Source organism: Prionailurus viverrinus, chromosome D1 (genome assembly GCF_022837055.1).
Source record: "Prionailurus viverrinus isolate Anna chromosome D1, UM_Priviv_1.0, whole genome shotgun sequence".
NCBI classification, from domain to species: Eukaryota; Metazoa; Chordata; class Mammalia; order Carnivora; family Felidae; genus Prionailurus; species Prionailurus viverrinus.
The window spans coordinates 8,617,380-8,636,605 of NC_062570.1; the positions used below are offsets into that span (position 1 = coordinate 8,617,380).

The 19,226-nt window shown below is 40.0% G+C and overlaps 1 protein-coding gene across 9 annotated transcripts in view; it reads left to right on the plus strand.

Annotated features, from left to right (window-relative positions):
* Positions 1-19,226, plus strand: part of ZC3H12C (zinc finger CCCH-type containing 12C) — an 87,580-nt gene that overhangs the window by 26,842 nt on the left and 41,512 nt on the right. For 6 of the 9 annotated variants that reach the window (XM_047878733.1, XM_047878725.1, XM_047878726.1 and 3 more), the window contains one exon: positions 10,321-11,072. In XM_047878733.1, the coding sequence (XP_047734689.1) occupies positions 10,393-11,072 (680 nt within the window). In that variant the 5' untranslated portion in view covers positions 10,321-10,392. Of the gene's footprint in view, positions 1-3,817; positions 5,287-7,327; positions 7,463-9,930; positions 10,214-10,320; positions 11,073-19,226 lie in introns of those variants that run through there. The other 3 variants (XM_047878727.1, XM_047878728.1, XM_047878732.1) reach the window with 3 other exon arrangements.

The window sequence follows — 19,226 nt, forward strand, 5'->3', positions numbered from 1 at the left end:
GAGCTTTTCTAAAATTCCTTGTTCCTTGATTATTTACAAGTTTGATAAGAATTGAAGATCATCTTAAAGTTTTTTTTTCTATTCATCTTTGAGAGAGAGCGAGAGAGCTTCCGAGTGGGGGAGGGGCAGAGAGAGAGGGAGACACAGAATCCAAAGCAGGCTTCAGGCTCTCAGCTGTCAGTACAGAGCCCTATACAGGGCTCAAACTCACAAACCGTGAGATCATGACCTGAGCCGAAGTCGGACACCTAACCGAGTAAGGCACCCAGGCATCCCGAAGAGCATCTTTTTAAAGACTTACTGCTTAATGAATTTTCAAGAATACTGAATAAGAAGTTAATACTGGGAAATAATTGAAGCCTTACACTGTGGAGTATGTTGTCACTTAAAATGCAGAAAAATTTTTGCTTTTAGTCTACTGGGAAGAAATAACTGCTTTTTGTGTATTTGCTATTTGTCTCTGAGCCCTCTTCGTGATGTAACACTGAAAGATTGTCAGACCCTTAGAATTTTGATATTGAGGGACATTATCTTCCCTCTTTAAAAAAAATTTTAACATTCATTTTTGAGAGAGAGAGAGAGAGAGAGAGAGCATGAGGGAGGGAGGGGCAGAGAGCAGGAGACACAGAATCCAAAGCAGGCTTCAGGCTCCTAGCTGTCAGCACAGAGCCTGACAAGGGGCTCGGACCCACAAACTGCAAGATCACGACCTGAGCCGAAGTTGGAAGGTTAACTGACTGAGCCGCTCAGGTGCCCCTTATCTTCCCTCTTGTTACAGGACTTTTTCTTCTGTAGAACTTTTTTTTTAAGTTTATTCTGAGAGCAAGCATGCCTGTGCATATGGGAGGGAGAGGCAGAGAGAGAATCCCAAGTAGGCGCCACACTGTCAGTGTGGAGCCCAGTACAGGGCTCAGTCTCATAAACCATGAGATCATGACCTGTGCCGAAATCAAGAGTCAGATGCTTAACCAACTGAGCCACCCAGGTGTCGCAGAATTTTTTCTTTTTTGAAAAAACTTTCCCATTATATGTGTTTTAACTGTAGTCTGACCAGAGTTAATTTACCTAAGTCTTCATACCATTTTTTGTTCCCCTTAATAGCTATTGATAGCAAAAGCTTTTGTTGAATGTTGTTTGAGGGGGTGTTTTTCCTGCCTTAGTTCTGAACCAAGTGAGAAATAGACAAAGGAGCCAGACAGATGGACATGAAAATAGCCTTTTTTTTGGTGGAACCATGGCAGAGCCCAGCTTGGAGGGCTCGATAACCTTGAACGTCCAGACTAGAAAGCTTTAACCACCCAGTCTTGGGCAGTGCTGGGGAGCAAGGCAGCCGTGTACTCTGTCCGTGGGCAGATGCCCAAGGGAAAAGGGCAGAGGAAGGGGCCAGGCTTTGCTTACAAAATTCTTGTTCCCAGACTCCCCCACCAGATCAGTCCTCCTCCAGTGAGGAGGCAGAAGCCAGATGGAGTGTTGTACCCAAGGAGGCCACTGTAGTTGGGAAGTTGAAGCCAGAGCAGGAGATGCCAGGAAAAGACCTCTCATCACAGAGAGGCTGATGTGCCCTCAAGCCACCGCTGCCTTGGATGTTGACAGCAGCCTCAGTGGCAGAACCAGGGCTACAGGAACACTGCAAAGAGCTGAGGGCTCTTGGAGAAGCTCACCCTGTCATGAAAGAGAAATAAAACTCGCCCACGAGCACTTTCGTTCACATGCTGGTACCTGATTGATTTTGCTTCATTCTCTTACCCTGTGTGTGTAGATTAGGTTTTTGTAGGTTGGTTATTTTGTTTGTTAGTTTAATTCTCAAAAATTAGAGAAGAGTTTTGACTGAAATTTTAACCTTTGAACCTTTGGGAGACAGTTGGGAAAATGTGACATGGTAATTTCACTTCCATGGTGTTACTGTTAGGATCAAGGAAGATCGTGTACTTTGGGAAACAAATCCACATTAGAGGGAAGGTACTGGGAAGCGGGCTTGTATCACCAGAGATAAAGAGAATTGATTTCCAGACATCAGCATCAGAGCCCACGTGTTCACATTCAGACTTGAGCAAACAAGGTCCTAACATTAGACACCCCCTTGGCATTGACAGATTTCAGCGTGCTCCCCAAATTACAAATGACACCTGCCTTGTTTTTTCCTGTCTTAGCCGCAGGCCTGCGCAGCCCTGGTTTGCGACACCCCGGAGAGAGCCCAGTGCAGCTGTTTGTATTGGCTTTGGGGTGGGGCATGGCGGGGGGGGGGGGGGGGGGGGGGTGGGGGGGGGGGGAGGGGGGGGGCGGGCAAGTGGACCAGGCAGGGCCTATGACTAAGAAAGCCAGACGGGCTTTTCACCTACAGATGTTTTAATGTGCTTAACATTATCCAATACTAGCAACCAAGATAGTCTAAATACCCCAGCAGGATCTGATTAGCTTTTTCAGATCACTGCCTTTATTTGCTGTTTGCAAAAAAGCTTAATCCAGTGCTAGAGATCAGGCTCCCTGCTGAGCCCTTGGGTAGTTTTCTCTCATTCTTTGTGTTCACAGTGGCAGGAATTAGTGAGAAGATTCCTCCTCCTCCTCCTGAATTAAAGCTATAAAGTAGTAACTATAGTAGCAGGGGATAAAGAGAGGACTTTCTATTCATACTAAAGAGTTTCCTTTTTATACACACAAAAAAGTTTTAATATGAATTCATAAATATTGACCTGTCTCTCTGAGTGCATAGCTTAGGTTTTATTAGGGTTTAGTTGTAACTACTTTGCTTTCGTGTGTGTTATATTTTTTATTTCTTATCTTGCTAAATCAAACTCCATTTTACCAAAAGAAGTACATTTGCTAACCATCCTAGTGGCCTTGATTTATGTTTCTTACCCCTTTGGCTCATGAAATTTTAAAGAGAAATACCACCACGTCACTTTTAAAACATTTTTTAACTTTCTTCGCTTCTGTGACATTCATATGCTTACCCAAGACATAAAGTCTAAACTCTCTGTAATTTACCTTATAACTTGCAGTAAACTATGTTAGAGATGCTTTATCTTTAATGAGCTTACAACATTAGACCATAGGCTCACCTAACTGCAGAAACATTACCGTAAATAACCCTTGGCGGAAAAAGAATGGTTTCTGCTTTAGACCTAATAATTACATTTAGTTAGAAAATATTTCCACAGATTTTGAACTTTTCTAACATTTGGGAATGATATACCTTAATAAAATAGTAAACTCTTTGGAGAAAAAAATATAGACAGTGCTCTAAAGTATACTCTGTGTTTTTATTTTATTTCTGATAACAGGACTTTTTTAGGCTTCTGGTAGGCATAAGGAATGTTTTCTTCAGTGAGATAACTGAAAACTTGTAACTGTATGGAGTAGGCCTTCCTCTTGGGTTGTAAATAGAGAAAATCTCATTAACACTTGAGTGGACACAGTAAGGGCGTGGCCAGGAGTCCCGACTGGCACTTTCCCCCCAAGTATTCACAAATGACCCTAACGGAGAGTAGCTCCAGTATTTGTTATTGGTTTCTATCGTTAGGGGTGCTTTAGCCAAATTTTACATCTTGGCTCTCATAACGATACAGTGATAAATCCTAGGCTGTGCATAATTCAGCCTGTTTCAGAAAGTCGAATTTTAGTAGAAGCTCCTGCTTTACCTGGAGGAGAGTGAAAAGTGGGTGCGTGCTTGTGTGGGCGGGTGGGGGCGCGAGCTCACAAAAGTAGGTGGTGCGTCGGAGGTAGGTTTCCTTTAGCGGGGGGGGGGGGGGGGGGGGGGAGAGTATTTTCACAATACCTGAGGGGTTGTAAATTTTGGTTGAACTTCTTTAATTGAGGCCACTCAGGATGAAACTGCAGCCCTCAAAAGCATGTAGTGGTAGCATTGTAAGTACTGCATTCTGGAAGTTGGAAATAAATCTGGGGTAACAAGCTTCCTCCCCGAGGAGGTCCATTTTGGTCATTCTTCCCCCCATAGTTCTTCTTCATAAAGTTAACTTGTTCCTGAGCTGGAATTTGAGCTGAAATACAAATCCCTTTAACAGGTATAATAATGTTGTATATTAGAACATAATGAAAGCTTTTATTTAATGAGATGGGTGAGTGGAATCCGTAATAAAAGAGTTTTACGTGGCGTTGCACATGTGTAAGGTGAGCCGTGCTGGTGATTTTAGGCTGAACGTAAGCAGTTTTGTCTAAATGTATAGTTTGGATGACACATTTGGCACACAGTCGGACCACACTCGTTTCGTCTTCCCACACTACAGGACTAGTGAACTCACTTTTTAAAATTCTGTTTGTAAGCTCTTATCGCTCCCCCTCCCTTTCTTGTCTTTTTATTGCCTTGCAACAAACGAACCAATACCTAAAAATATTTTGGATTTCCCAGTGTTTCCAGGGAAATCGTTTGACTGTAGCCTTCTGTCTCATTTCACTAGTCACTCATTTATTAAAGAAAGGGATTACTGCAGTAGGGAATCGCTGCTTTGACACACTTCATTTTCTTTATTTCTCAAAACCCCAAAGCTAATAGACTGGAGTGGAGCCTCAACTTTTTGGAAACATGCAACTCTGACTACTTGAAAATAGAATTGGTTTCTTTGTTTGGTGCATGAAAAGCAAGGAGGAAAAGCCGAAGGCCGCCCAAGCCAGGTGTTTCTTGTTGGCAGCCTGCTGCCTAATGACTCGGCTCCCAAAGAGCAGCTGCCGGCGAGTGGCCTTTGTCTGGCCTATTGTTGCCCGCACACCCCTCCTTAATACACACGCTGCCCGGGGCAGGCCCCGGGAATGACATCAACTCGCTTATCGTAGGAACCTGCGAACCTGACGCAGGGAGCCGAGCTTGGCCCGCATCTGCCCAACTAATTGTGAGCTCCCGCGCCGTGATTGGCTGTCCCTCCACTCGGTAATCGGTTCAGCCAAGACATTGCCATTGCATCTGTCCAACCATTCATTGTTCTTCCTGGCTGCCTGCACGTCTGCGGCTACCACTGTGTCAAGGAGTTCCCGCTGAAGCTGCTGCAGAAACGTCTTTGTATTTTCCTGCCGCCGTGAGTATCTGCGCTACTTAATGCCTGCCTCCCAAGTTCAACTTGGCTAAATACCGAGAGTATTGACTTGAACTTTGTAGAAGAGAGGATACGCCTCAAACGAAAGCCTACAAATTATTACGGAGTGCCAAAATACAAGATCATTCTCTCCGTAAAATACGTGCAGCAGATCTTTTACAGGTTTATCTTCTGGAGTCCGATCAGTCGTTACAGCCTCATGAACGTTTGCAAGGCGCTGCGCACGGCACGTGATCATTTGGTACTTAAAGATAAGTGATGATCACATGTTCTGATATTTTGACAAACAATGAAATAGGATTTTATCTTGTCACATTCTTAGGTTCCTTAAAGTGTCACTGTCAGACTTAGGTGCTCTAAGCTGATAGTAAGATATGATCGATTTTCCTACTGTCGTAAAAATCTAGCTTGGGGAGATGGACCGATGCACAGGTAGATGTTTCAGACAGCTTGCTGTAAATACAGTGACTAAGTGTTCACCTGCTCTGTCAGCGGTTTTTGATAGTAACATAGAGTCCTGATTTCTCCCATCTCTTTTTCCCTGCAGTGGTTTCAAACATTAGGCTGAAGATGTCGTTCCCATAACTATTGCTTTCACGAGTTGTGTAATGGGGAAAAGAGGAGGAGACAAAGACTTTCATCTATCAGTTGGGAGGGAAAGAGAGAGCATAAAGGGTTAAAAAGAGGTTTTCCTTTCTACCACATGCCCTATTGTGTGAACATATGCAGGAGTCTATTGAAAGTTTTCAGAAGATGGGCAGGCCACCAGTTGCTGGTCTCCTGCAGTTCTAGTAGACATCTGCTGCCCCAGAGCATTAACCAATCTGTTCAAAGGGACATCCTTCCTTTGTTAGCTAGAGGGATGCGGACAACAGCACTCACTGAAATACAATGGTAATTAAATACACAGAGACTACAGCAGTAGGTATTTATTACATATTCATTATTTTATTTTCATTGTTCTCATAGTATTACCATTTGGATAACAACCAGAACCCACTTTATGGCAGTGTAACTTTACATTACAAACAAATAAATTGATTTAACAACTTTGTGGTCTAATATTCCGGATCTGTGAGGCTCTTTAGAATAAAAACAAAAACAAAAACAAAAACTTTTTTACTGGATTTGAGGTGAAGGATTATCCAAGTCATCTAATGAGAACTTTCAAAGATCTCACCAACCGGGGAATTCATGTGTATACAACACATTTCTAGTAAATAACCGTTCTATTATAAACCTACTTTCAGCTAATAGAAAGTTTCTTTTTGACAATTAAAATAGTTACACTTCATCATCTACAAAATTAGCATGAAAATTTGGTTATTTTTCAACAAATAATATTATTTGATTTTTAATCTATTAGGCCTTTGGCAAAGAAAATTATTTGTGTCCAGGATAGTATCTGGACGGAAGCTATAGCTTTGTAAGTGTAGAAATCTGTATTCAGACCATGATGTTTTTGCCCAGTGCTTTTTGTATTCACGAATATAGTGTGTAAAGGCCAATTACAACAGATTCCTGATATAAAGCTTAAAAGTTAAGCCATATTTTTTGTAGTTTTTTGATAATGATGGGAGTATAAACGCTGACCTATTTTATGTGTGAAATTTTGTCTACGTTGCTTCTTCATGAACTGGGGGAAATTAGCCTTATTGGTTAATAGTTGATTAAAGGTGGTTTACCTATGTTTGCATTTGAGTACATGCAAACCTTAAAAGTCTAGTAAGCAATTTAGAATTAAGGAGAAAAGTATTTTCTGTCTTACATGTAATAAGAAATGTGATGGTATTGAAGTCTTTGCTGTCTTTTTCAACATTATGTTGATAATCTTGAAGGCCCTGAACAAGAGTAAAGACCCTTTACTGTTCTTTGTCCTAAGATTTCTTGTAATAATTCCTTTAAGTTTTGCACATGACATGAACAAGTACTGCAGCCTATGAAAATATTTTTTCAGCTTTTAAATCTTAAGACTAGCCTTTAATATTTTATTGAATGATTTCAAGATCATTTGTGAAAAAAATGTTAACTGCCATATTAAGTCAGGGCAGTCTTTTACTAATTACGAATGGGTAAGGAAGCATTTCAGTGATGAAAGTTTTAAAAACCAAATGTTTGCCATTTGATCGGTACAAATGAGGCTGCTTCAGATTTGGATTATGTAGTGAAGAAAATCTGTGTGGCTTATAGGCCTGGTGACAACTCCTTTGCCCTTGTTCTTACTGTTTCATATTTAGTCTGTTGATTGACAGGAACTAAAAATTATTTAACTGCTTGTTTAGGGAAGATGACGTTGGAAAATTCTGAAGTAACCAGTTGAAATATGGAACATGAAGAGAGAGGCCTGTCACTGTGGAAAAAAAGGTTCAGTGAGAATATTTGAAAAGAAAAAACTGTTTTGCCTAACAAAATAAAATGTTAGTTTTTTTTTTTATTTTTTTTTTATTTTTTTTTTTTCAAAGTAGGGTAGATCAAGCTTACTTTTATCCTTAGTGTTAAAAATCATGTTAGCCCAGTTATCGTAAACTTTTTATTTAAATAGGATGTATAAATTACATGAGTGATTATAAGTTAAAGGTGTGTGATATTCACTACATTTGTATACAGTTGCGTTTTCTGTGGTTTAATATTATAAAAAGTAAACTATTGGCAATCTCATTTTTTTCTCCCTATTTTATCATTATAGCTGTAGAATAAAATTTAATAGAGCAGTTTTACATTGTGTCACGAACACTTTTTTAGATTAGACTGAAGTGATATAGAAAGATTTAAATATTTGTTTAGGGTGGATCATTTATGGTTTAAAAATCTTTACAGTATTGGGTTTCATTTCTTTGGAAAATGGGAAAATTCAGAATAATTTCACTTACTCTTTAAACATAACATTTCATTTCCCTGTTCCCCAGTGGCTGTGTTTTTGATAAAGTATTCATCTTTTCTGAAACTGTCCCAAAGGAGGACACTCCTGCTCAATATTAAAATAATATCTCCTACTTCAAGTCAGGGATTGGGTCAGTGAGTCATTACCATGAAGAATTATCCCACAACAGCGCTTGTGCAGAACCCAAACTTTTCGGGGGAGATCAGCAGCGTGGCCCATTAAATACACTTCCTGCAGTCAGAACAGATTGCGGGGTTTACGGAACAATGATGTGGGAGCTTCCAGATTGGCCTGGCAGCTGCATTGTTCTCGGAGGGTAAACCAGACGCACTTAAGTCCCAGTCTCTTTTGTAGGCTTTTGTTCATACCAAATTATTCTTTGACTGTGCTAGCATTCATGATGGCATGTTAAAAGAGTGCAGCTTAGCAACCAGCTTCTGGTTGCCAGGCAGCCCAGCTTCCAATAGGGTTTTCCTTGTTCAAGATACTTTTGGTGGGAGCTCTGCGAAGGCCACGGTGCAGATTTTTCTTTTAACTGTATCCCTTCATTAGGATTCTGTTGTGATTTGTTACTTGCATTATGGTGTCAGTATATTACAGTAGTTAATAAATCACTGGGCGTAAAGATGTGCTTTCAGAATCCCTTCCTTTAATTCTAAATAATTGGGCTCGTGCATATCCATATTAATAGGAAAAAAATGAAATAGATACGGCTCAGAGCTCTCCTAAAGAGTGTCTCTTTTTATCAGTTGTGCCGTCCCAGGCCAGGAGAACTTGATGTTCCTTTAAGACTAATGAACGCTCTATTAATAGAACAGCGTTATCTGTCTTCTCGAGGGATAAAACCCGAAGAAACTCCTGTAGAAGTGTGTAGGAGTTCCACACGGAAGAAATGTTAAGTGTGTGGTTATCAAGCTAAAGATTCCATGTTCTGTTCTCTAGTATTTGCCATACTTAATAGAATTTATTTCATTATGTGGAAATACTTCACTCTCTAATAAGTTCACCAAGTATGCATTCAGATGTTTGACTTCTTAGAAGAACACTTAGCATTTTTTTCTTAACATTTATATAATAGCTCCTTTCTAGTGTAAATAAGATGTTGAAGAGCTTTAGAATAAAATGTTTTTTACAATTTTCTTTTTTAGATTACTTAAATAGGTGTTTTATGACAGTCTCAAATTCAGCTACCCCTGCCTTACTAATCTCTCCAGATGGAACACTGGAATTGCCTTAATAAGTAAATTTACAGCCCTTGCACTGAAGCACAAGAACAGATAATTTTATTTTGCTAACCTGTTCCTGGTAGAGAAATAATAATGATTCCCAATAGACTTTAAGGAAAACTAGTAAAACAGCAAAAGCATTTTAAACAGCAAGGCATTCCTGGGGGTGGCAGGGGAGGGAGTAGCAGAAAGGATGACTTTTTCGCGAAACGTAGATAATGGTGAACTAATTATCTGATATAATACAGAGAGATATTTTCTTCTGTAAAATGCAGGAAATTAAGATAACGGTCAGTGTACTTAACTGTATGCTGCTAATTTTATGAGAACGATTTCATTTCTGCGCTTTCTAGCAATGTGCACAGAATAAAAAAGAGCTCTTTTCCCCTGGAGTGAAGTAGATGGTAGTGTCCTTGACAGTAAGGGTGGCGTATCATTAAGATTTGTATTCGTTACTATGTTCAGCAGTCACAAAATAAAGATTGTTAGGACAAAACTGTTCATCTCCTAAACGGAGTAGGATTCACTCTGTAATTATTTCATTCTTTGTTGGCCATTGTACAATTGTGCTTTTACAGCACACCCCCTAAAATTTTTTTTGAAATGTCTTTAGGTTGTTGTTAAGCTTGATCCACATTAACGTCAATTTTTCAATTACAGTAAAGTTAATGTTTTCCTTTCTCTCCGTATGGCTTTCTCTTTAATCTTTACAAATGTTTATGAACTCTTGTAGAGAACTTGTACACAACCTATCCTGGTATATCTAAAACATGCTTTTGGGTAATGTTCTAGGTGTCGCTCTGGAAACACTGGCCTTTCTGACAGTGGAAAGGTCTCTTCCGTAATGGTCGAGCGGCATCATGACAGAGTGGGCGAAGCATGGGTGTGGGAGTCGGGCAAAACTGGGTGAAAAAAAATCCAGTTCCACTGGTTATTTTCTTTGTCGCCTCAGAGGGATCGCATGGCATTCTAATTCCTAACTTCTTCATCTGAAAAACGGGGCATGATGCCATCTTGGGCAAAGGTGTTCCGTGGGATGAGAAGACGTAGGTAACTGCAAAGTAGGTATTCGGTATAGTTTGGTAATAAATAATCTTTCAACTTCTTCACTGAAACAGGAATGAAACTGTACATAAGAGATTCTAAATATTTTACATTTTTTCTCTAGGAATACGGGGTGCTTTGCATTCAGGAATACAGAAAAAATAGCAAAGTGGAGTCAAGTACACATAACAGCTTCATGGGCTTGAAGGATCATCTGGGGCATGACCTAGGCCACCTTTATGTGGAGAGCACTGACCCACATTTGAGTACATCTGTACCTTGGTCAATGGTGGAAAAGCCAACAATGGATAAGGTTAATTCCGGGAAGGAAGAGAAAGAGGTGTCTGAAGAGAATGTGAGCTCTGGTGACTCTGAAGAAAGCACAAATTCCGATAACGAGTCAGACCAGTCAAGAAGCATTTCAGCAGAGCCATGCTTATTAACTAAGACTCACAGACAACTGTGTAGGTCTCCCTGCTTAGAGCCTCACATACTCAAACGCAGTGACATTTTGCAAGACTTTAAACCTGAGGAGTCCCAGACTACCTCCAAGGAAGTGAAGAAACCCCCCGATGTGGTTCGAGAATACCAAACAAAACTAGAGTTTGCACTGAAGTTAGGCTATTCTGAAGAACAGGTTCAGCTTGTGCTCAATAAACTCGGTACCGATGCTTTAATCAATGACATCTTGGGAGAGCTCGTCAAGCTTGGAAACAAAAGTGAGGCCGAACAGACGGTTAGTACGGTCAACAGTCTAACTCGGGAAGCGCCTTCCCTGGAGTCTCAGCGGTCGGACTCTCCGATGCAAGAGCTCGTGGCGGATGACGGGGAGAACCTGAGACCCGTAGTCATCGATGGCAGCAATGTGGCCATGAGGTAAGTGCCAAAGTCTTCACTGGGTATTACTAAACCATCTTTGAGAGGTGTTCCTAGTGTCGTGACCAATTTCCCTTCTAATAGTCACTGAAGTCAAGGTTATTCTGCATCCCCACATTAGCTTGTGTATTTTTTGAAAAATGTTTAATGTTTTTATTTACTTTTGAGAGAGAGACAGAGAGAGCAGGGGAGGGGCAGAGAGTGGGGGACACAGAATCCAAAGCAGGCTCCAGGCAATGAGCTGTCAGCACAGAGACTCACATGGGGCTCGAACTTGTGAACCAGGAGATCACCACCTAGGCTAAGGTCGACCACTCAAGCGGCTGAGCCACCCGGGTGCCCCTAGCTTACATATTTGGAATCACATCTCTTTCACTTTTCTTCCTCCCAGCTGCCAGGGGGCTCTGCCAGTTCTCCTCCCGTTCATCCTTAGATACAGACCCTCTTTCCCCAGATACATGTCTTTTTGTTCCTCATCCGGCTAAATTACTGTGGCGTAGAAATCCATGCATATTCCTGGTTGAGTGTTGACCACTAGTTTTAAACAAAGAACTTGACTGTGATAATATTCGACAATTTTGGAATCTAGTCAGGTAAACAGTCTATTTCTAGGTGAAGTCAAATAATCCTAGGGGAAAACACCAATTCCTTTAGAAAACTGTTTATATTGATTTGGGAACAAATCAAAGTTAGAGTTTCAAATTTTTTTGTTTCACTTAAGAAATGTAAATTCAAAAATAATTCCTTACAAGCTGGGGATAAAAAAGCCAAAGCGAAACTTCTAATGAAATTCTTTCTATGAATTTTAAGAACTCAAAATTTTAAGTGCATCTAAATTCAGTTAGTATAAAGTAAATAACCCCCAATGTTCAGAACACTATAAGGCTTATAAAGATGTGTAAAGGCATTGATTCTTTCAGAGAGCTTAGCATTTCACACATGGTTTCTTAAAAAGTGATCTGAGGATACCACAGAATCGTCGCAGAACTTATTAGAAATGCACATACTAGACCAGTGCTGTTCATTGGAAATGCACTGTGAGGCATGTGCATCATTTAAAATTTTCTGGTACCTACATCAAACAGTTAAACAGGTAAAATTAACATGGATGGTATATTTTATCTAGGCTTATAGACCCCAAATATCATTTCAACATGTCATTGATAACGTTATTAATTAGGTGTTTCGCCTCACTCTTTTGATACTAAGTCGTAAAGTCGGCTATCTTACACTCACAGCACGTCGCCGTTCAGACGAGCCTTACTTCAAGTCCTCAAGGGCCACCTGGAGCTGGTGGCCACCATACTGGGCTGTGTAACTCTAGAGACCTGCCAGCTCTCCACGCGGACTGCCCAAGTCCAGACCCAGGTGCAACTCGCACATCTCCTTGTGTAACGAGTATGCCAGCTGCCAAGAATGTGTACTGACATTTGAGAAGCACTGTTTTTAGCGGGTGAGGGTGAGGACTTACACACAGGGTATGAGAAGGACCAATTTGTAAGCCTCAAGGTAACCTTCTCAGGTAGGACCAGCATTATCTTTCTTTCAGTTATAAGCCAATGAGACTTGCAGGATTTGAATTGCTCCTCCCGGGTAAAGCATAATTCAAACCCATGTATACCGGACTTCGAAGTCTGTACTCTTTTTATCGGATAATGAGAGATAAAAACAAGTTGAAAAGGTTCAAGTCAGACCTTCTAAGGCCTTGAGTGCGAAGCTAGAGAATTTAAACTTGACCCTGATCCAAAGATAATTGAAGATTTTTGAGAAGAGGACTATAAGAGTACAGTTGTGCCTTAGACTGATAATCTAGCAGTGATGTTTAAAGTGGATCATAGGGACACTTGGGTGGCTCAGTTGGTTAAGCATCCAGCTTCAGTCGCTTCTCAGCCTTTTGGCTAAGGTCAAGTGTAGTGTCCAACTTCAACTCAGGTCATGATCTCACAGTTCGTGGGCTCTAGGTCTGTTTCGGGCTCTACGCTGACAACACGGAGCCTGCTTGGGAGTCTCTCCCTCTCCCTCTCCTTCTGTCCTTCCCTGATTCCCACTTTCTCTCAAAATAAATAAACTGGAAAAAAAAAGAAAGTGGATTATAGGAGGTAGATCCATTTGGGTGCAAACAACCCTTTCTAATGGAATAAAGAGGGCCTGAAGTGGCATAGAAGTATGAAGTGTACGTACGGCCTTGAGAAGTCTTTCAGTAAAATAACCTACTGTTTAATCTTTCCCGAATGAGTTTTTTTTCCTTGTAAAAATCCAGAACTAGCGAACAATTACTTTAGCAGAGTGATCATTTGTAAGGTCTAAACATCATGAAATCTCTAGGGGAGAGCCTAACAAAGGAAGGTTCTGGAGGGTGACCTGTAACTATAGCCAGATATGACAATCACCAGGGCAAGTCTTGGGCTCTACGCTTGGAGAATCTGAATGAACGGGGCTGTGGTAGAGCCCACATCATCATATATTTTTGAAGGGTGAAGGTATTTCGGATGTATAGCCAGTGTCAAAAATCACTTAGCATGAAATGTGCATATTTACAGATCAGGAAGCAGAGGAAAGCGATAGTTCAGGGAAAGAGTAGTGTGAAAAGCACAAATGTTAGAAAAAAGTAAAATGCTAGAAAAACCAAGATGTACAAATGCAGTCAAACTCGAAGAAGAGCAGGCTTTAAGGAGAGAGATTAGAGGACACGACAGCCAGGAAGTCACTGTCTTCAGGAATGCCACGTGGCATTAAAGATCGAAGCCCGGTTACAGGGATGCCAAGAAAAGAAGCAATGGGGGTGTCTGGCTGGCTCAGTCAGTAGAGCACGTGACTCTTGGTCTCAGGGTTGTGACTCCAAGCCCAACAGTGGGCATAGAGCCTACTTGGAAAAAGAAAAAGGAAAGAAAGAAAGCAATGAAGAACTACAGCTAGATCAGTATCGTAGAAAGTTGACAGAGGAAGGGGAAAAACAGGATGAAGGAATGTTGGGGCAGGATTTTGTTTCGTTTTCAGTTTAAGAATGAACCTAGATAAGGAGGGGGTGGGAAAGAGAGTCTCCACAGGAGACAAAGACGGTAAGACTAGGACGGTCTGGCCTTCAGACCGAACCAACTGCCAATTCTGACGGAGGAAACAAGAAAGGCACAAGTGGAGTATTTGGCGTTAGAGGGGAACGCACTTTTAGAGAGGCACAAAGGGCATGAGATTTATAAAACCTGGAGCCCGCAGAAATGAAGTTCCGAGATGGGTGTCCTTTAGATAAATGATGTCACAGTTGGGTCAGCCTCACATCAACTCATATGACCCAAAACGGCTCCCAATGGAAATGAAAGGTACTTGGATGATGGAAAATTTACGTAAGACTCTAAACTTTACTTCTCCCACATGGTGCAAATTATCCACAGGAAAACTGATTCAAAAATAGATGGCATAATGAAGGCATTTGAACAATCTATTCTTACATAATTATGAAAACAAACGTCTACCCCCACACCCTTTTGGCACCCCCCTGTATCGCTTGCTGTAAAGACGGGACAGTGCAGATTCTGTTCTCCTCTCCGTCATATATTTTAATCTGACACTTAAACGAAAGTGCTTCAGGCATTTCAGGACAGAACAGGTTGACAGGAAATTTTTATTATAGCAGAATTATACTGTCAGTCACAATAAAATGTTGTACCACGTCCATAACTTTGAAAGTGCCAGAACTCATGAAAATTCATAGTAAACTTTCATATTCTGCCATTTATAAGATCTACATAAAGTAAAAAAAAGTCATTTAAAAATACATATCTACTTCAGATTCATAATCTTATTTTAACAGAAATGTAGATAGATTTCATCTATGTCATGTCTCATAAAATATAACATGGTTTTACTTTTCAGATTAATTTCCCACTCATGATAAGTTAAGCAAACCTATTATATAACAAACTCATACACAAAATAAGTAAATACAAGCATGAGGTAAGAATAGAGTACTATTTTATTTTCTTTCTGATCTCTGAGGCAGAATGATTCCATATATAAGATGAGTATATTTTAGTTTCATTTAAATGCTAGCTATAGAAGTGATAAAAAAATGATTAGATAGAAGTTAAAGGTAGAAAAGCCAGGGCATTTTTATTGAAATTGCCAAAGGAGACTTTTAAAAAAATAAGTTCTCGGGGCGCCTGGGTGGCTCAGTCGGTTGAGCGTCCGACTTAGCTCAGGTCATGATCTCGCGGTTTGTGGGTTTGAGCCCCGCGTCGGGCTCTGTGCTGACAGCTCAGAGCCTGGAGCCTGCTTCGGAATCTGTGTCTCCCTCTTTCTCTGCCCCTCCCCCGCTCGCATTCTGTCTCTCTCTCGCTCTGTCTCTCAAAAATAAATACAAATTTAAAAATTGTTTAAGTTAGTTCTTTACATACCACTTTTGTGATTCTGAATTGTTAAAACTTTCCAGCCCCACTTTTCAGAACTGAAAAAGGGGGAAGTCTTACGGGCTTGTTATTAGACTTAAAGGTAATTAATACCAAGTGCCTGCGATGTAATAGGTGTTCAGTAATTACACTTACTGCATTAGCTCTAACTTCTAGATTTCAATCCAGAATATAGTAACTCATGTAATGAATACTTTGTTATCCCAGGGTTTTATTTAAGTGTTTATTTAATAAGCATAGCAATTTAGCAGTCCATTTTGTTCCTATGATTTATAGGAATATTTTAATTTTTGCCTTACTTTTATATCGGTGGTTTTCTGTGATGGTTTCTACAGTTTCATAAAGGAGCCTTGGATCTTAGATCTGGGTGCCTTCAAAGTTGCACAGAGACAAGCCGCATAACCAAGATAGACCCCAGAGTCCCAGGGTTGCAGGGGTCCTACTGTGTTGCCTTGGAGGGAGCATGCTTCTACTTCCCGTTGACCAACATGCTTTATTTTCCTTTATGTTTATTTATTTTGAGAGAGAGAGAGAGCGAGAGCACATGTGTGCATGAGCAGGGGAGGGGCAGAGAGAGTGGGAGAGAGTCCCAAGCAGGCTCCATGCTGTCAGTGTGAAACCCAGCTCGGGGCTCAAATTCATGAACCGTGAGATCATGACCTGAGCCGAAATCAAGCCACTGAACCAGCTGAGCCACCCAGGCGCCCCTGATTAATATGCTTTTTAAAATGCGCCACATGGATGGAAGTTCTGGGTAAGTCTGTTGAATAAACAATTCACCAAAAGTTGACAGTTACCCAGAACTTACTGTAGCATAATTTGTGATACTATTTCACTGCTAAGTATGGAGGACGTCAGTGTGTTAAAATAGAAAGGTGAGCTAAGTTTAGAGAAAGCCCTAAACTTGCGCATATAAAATAGTAAGAATTCAAAACCTGTTGGGTTTCTGAAATATGAAACAGAGTGAAAGTTATACTGAGTGGAGCTGGAGTAACAAATCCTGACAAAAAGTGCGGTTGGTTTTAATTCCTAAAAAAAAGAATAATCCCTCTTTAGTAATTTAGCAAATTGGTCATTCAGTCAATAGGCCTCTTTCCTTAATGGGACAGATACTTGATAATGTAGATATTCCATGAAATGTATGCCTCAGAAATAAAGCATGATTATTATTTATCATATTTCTGAAATTAAATTCTTAGGATACTGTGATTTTCATTTCCTCCAAGTAGCTTTACAACTTTTCAAACCCTGTGATTCCGTTAAACTGAAGGTAGTTCATCAGTGGAGTTGAATTCGTCTCAGTCCACATGTATCCAGTAGTTTAAATTTTTTTTTTTTACATTTATTTATTTTTGAGAAACAGACAAAGCGTGAGCGGGGGAGGGGCAGAGAGACAAGGAGACACAGAATCTGAAGCGCAAGCTCCACGCTTTGAGCAAGCGGTCAGCATAGAGCCCGACGCAAGGCTTGAACCCACGAACTGTGAGATCATGACCTGAGCCGAAGTCGGATGCTCACCCGACTGAGCCATGCAGGCGCCCCTGTGTCCAGTAGTTTAAATTCATATTTTTCCTTAAAGAAATCCAGTGCTCTTTTCTTTTACGTGTGGCTTAAGTTACCAGGTGACTTGTCCTGTCATTAACGAAGTACAGTTCTGAGAGCTGTCATGGATGGGAGTATGATAACTTGGGGGTCAGTGCACTTTGATGACTGAGATTCCTTGATTTCCTTTTTCTTTTAAAAAAATTTTTTTTATTTCCTTTTTCTTGAAGAATAATTCACAGACCATGTTATATTAGTTTCAGGTGTTCTGTACGTTGCTCAGCGTTCACCAGGATAAGTGTAGTCACTGTGCACCGTTATTACAGTAATTTGACTGTATTCCCTATGGTGTATTTTTTATTTCCATGACTTATTTATTTCATGTCTGTAAGTTTGTACCTCTGAATCCCCCTTATCTGTTTCACCCGTCCACCACCAACTTCCCCAGTGGCAACCACCAGTTTGTTCTCTGTATTTAAATGTGTTTTTTTTCTTTTGTTTAGTCGTTTGTTTTGTTCTTAGATTCCACATATAAGGGAAACCATAGAGTATTTGTCTTTCTCAGCCTAACTTATGTCACTTAGCCTAATACTCTCTAAGTCCATCCCTGTTGTCACAAATGGCAAGATCTCTCTTTATGACTAAGCGATATGCTTGTGCGTGTGCGTGTGTGTGTGTGTGTAACCGTATCTTCTTTATCCATTTAACTCTAGATGAACACTGAGATGGCTTCCTTATCTTGGCTATTGTACATAATGCTGCCATAAACATAGAGGTGCATGTTTCTTTTTGAATTAGTGTTTTCCCTTTCTTTGGGTAAATACCCAGTAGTGCAATTACTGCATCGTGTAGTGTTTCTATTTTTTTAATTTATTGAGGAACCTCTCTACTCTTTTCCTCAGTGGGTGCATCAGTTTGCATTCCCACCAACAGTGCACAAGCGTTCCCTTTTCTCAACATCCTTGCTAGTTTGTTTTTTTTGGTGTTGAATTGTATGAATTCGTGAGATATTTTGGATATTAACCCTTATCAGACATATCATTTACAAATATCTTCTCCCATTCAATAGGTTGCCTTTCATTTTGTTTGTTTCTTTTGTGCCAAAACTTACTTGGATGTACTTGCAATAGCTTATTTTTGCTTTTGTTTCCCTTGCCTAAGAAGACGTATCTAGAAAAATGTTTCTACAGCTGACGTCAAAAAACTTACTGCCTTTGTTTTCTTCTAGGAGTTTTATGGTTTCAGGTCTTAAATTTAGGTCCTTAATCCATTTTGAGTTTATTTTTTGTGTAAAGAAATATTTACTTTGGAAATATTTTATTTAGAAGTACGAATTTTGGAGTAAGAAAGTGTTCCAATTTCCTTCTTTTGCATGTAGCCATCCAGTTTTCCCAGCACCATTTATTGAATGGACTGTCTTTTCCCCATTGTATATTCTCTCCTTTGTTATAAATTAACTGACCATGTAGATGTAGGTTTGTTTCTGGGATCTCTAGCCTATTAAATTGATCTGTTTATGGGCCAGTATTATACTGTTTTGATTCATAGAGCCTTGCAGTATATCTTGAAATCTGGGGTTGTGATATTTCCAGCTGTCCTTCTTTCTCAAGATTGCTTTGGCTACTCAGATTGTTTGGTGGTTCTTTACGAATTTTAGTATTATTCTACTTTTGTGAAAAATGCTATTGGTATTTGATAGGCCTTGCATGGAATCTATGGATTGCTTTGGATAGAATGGACATGTTAGCAATATTCTTCAAATCCATGAACTTGGTGTATCTTTCCATTTGAATCATCCTTAATTTTTTTTTTTTTTAATCAACCTCTTCTAGTTTTGTGAGCATAGGTCTTTCACCTTCTTGGTTAAATTTGTTCCAAGGCATTTTACTCTTTTTGGTGCAGTTGTACATGGAATTGTTTTCTTAAATTCTCTTTCTTCCCCTTTGTTTTTAGTGCATAGAAATGCAACATATTTCTGTGTATTAATTTTGTATCCTGCAACATTACTAAAATTAGCAGTTCTAGTAGTTTTTGGTGCAGTCGTTAGGATTTTCTATGTAGAGTACTAAATCATCTGCAAAAAGTGATAGTGTTATTTCTTCCTTACCAGTTTGAATGCCTTTTATTTCTTGTATTTGTCTGATTACTGTGTCTAGAACTTTCAGTACTATGTTAAATAAAAGTTGATGAGAGTGGACATCACTCTCTT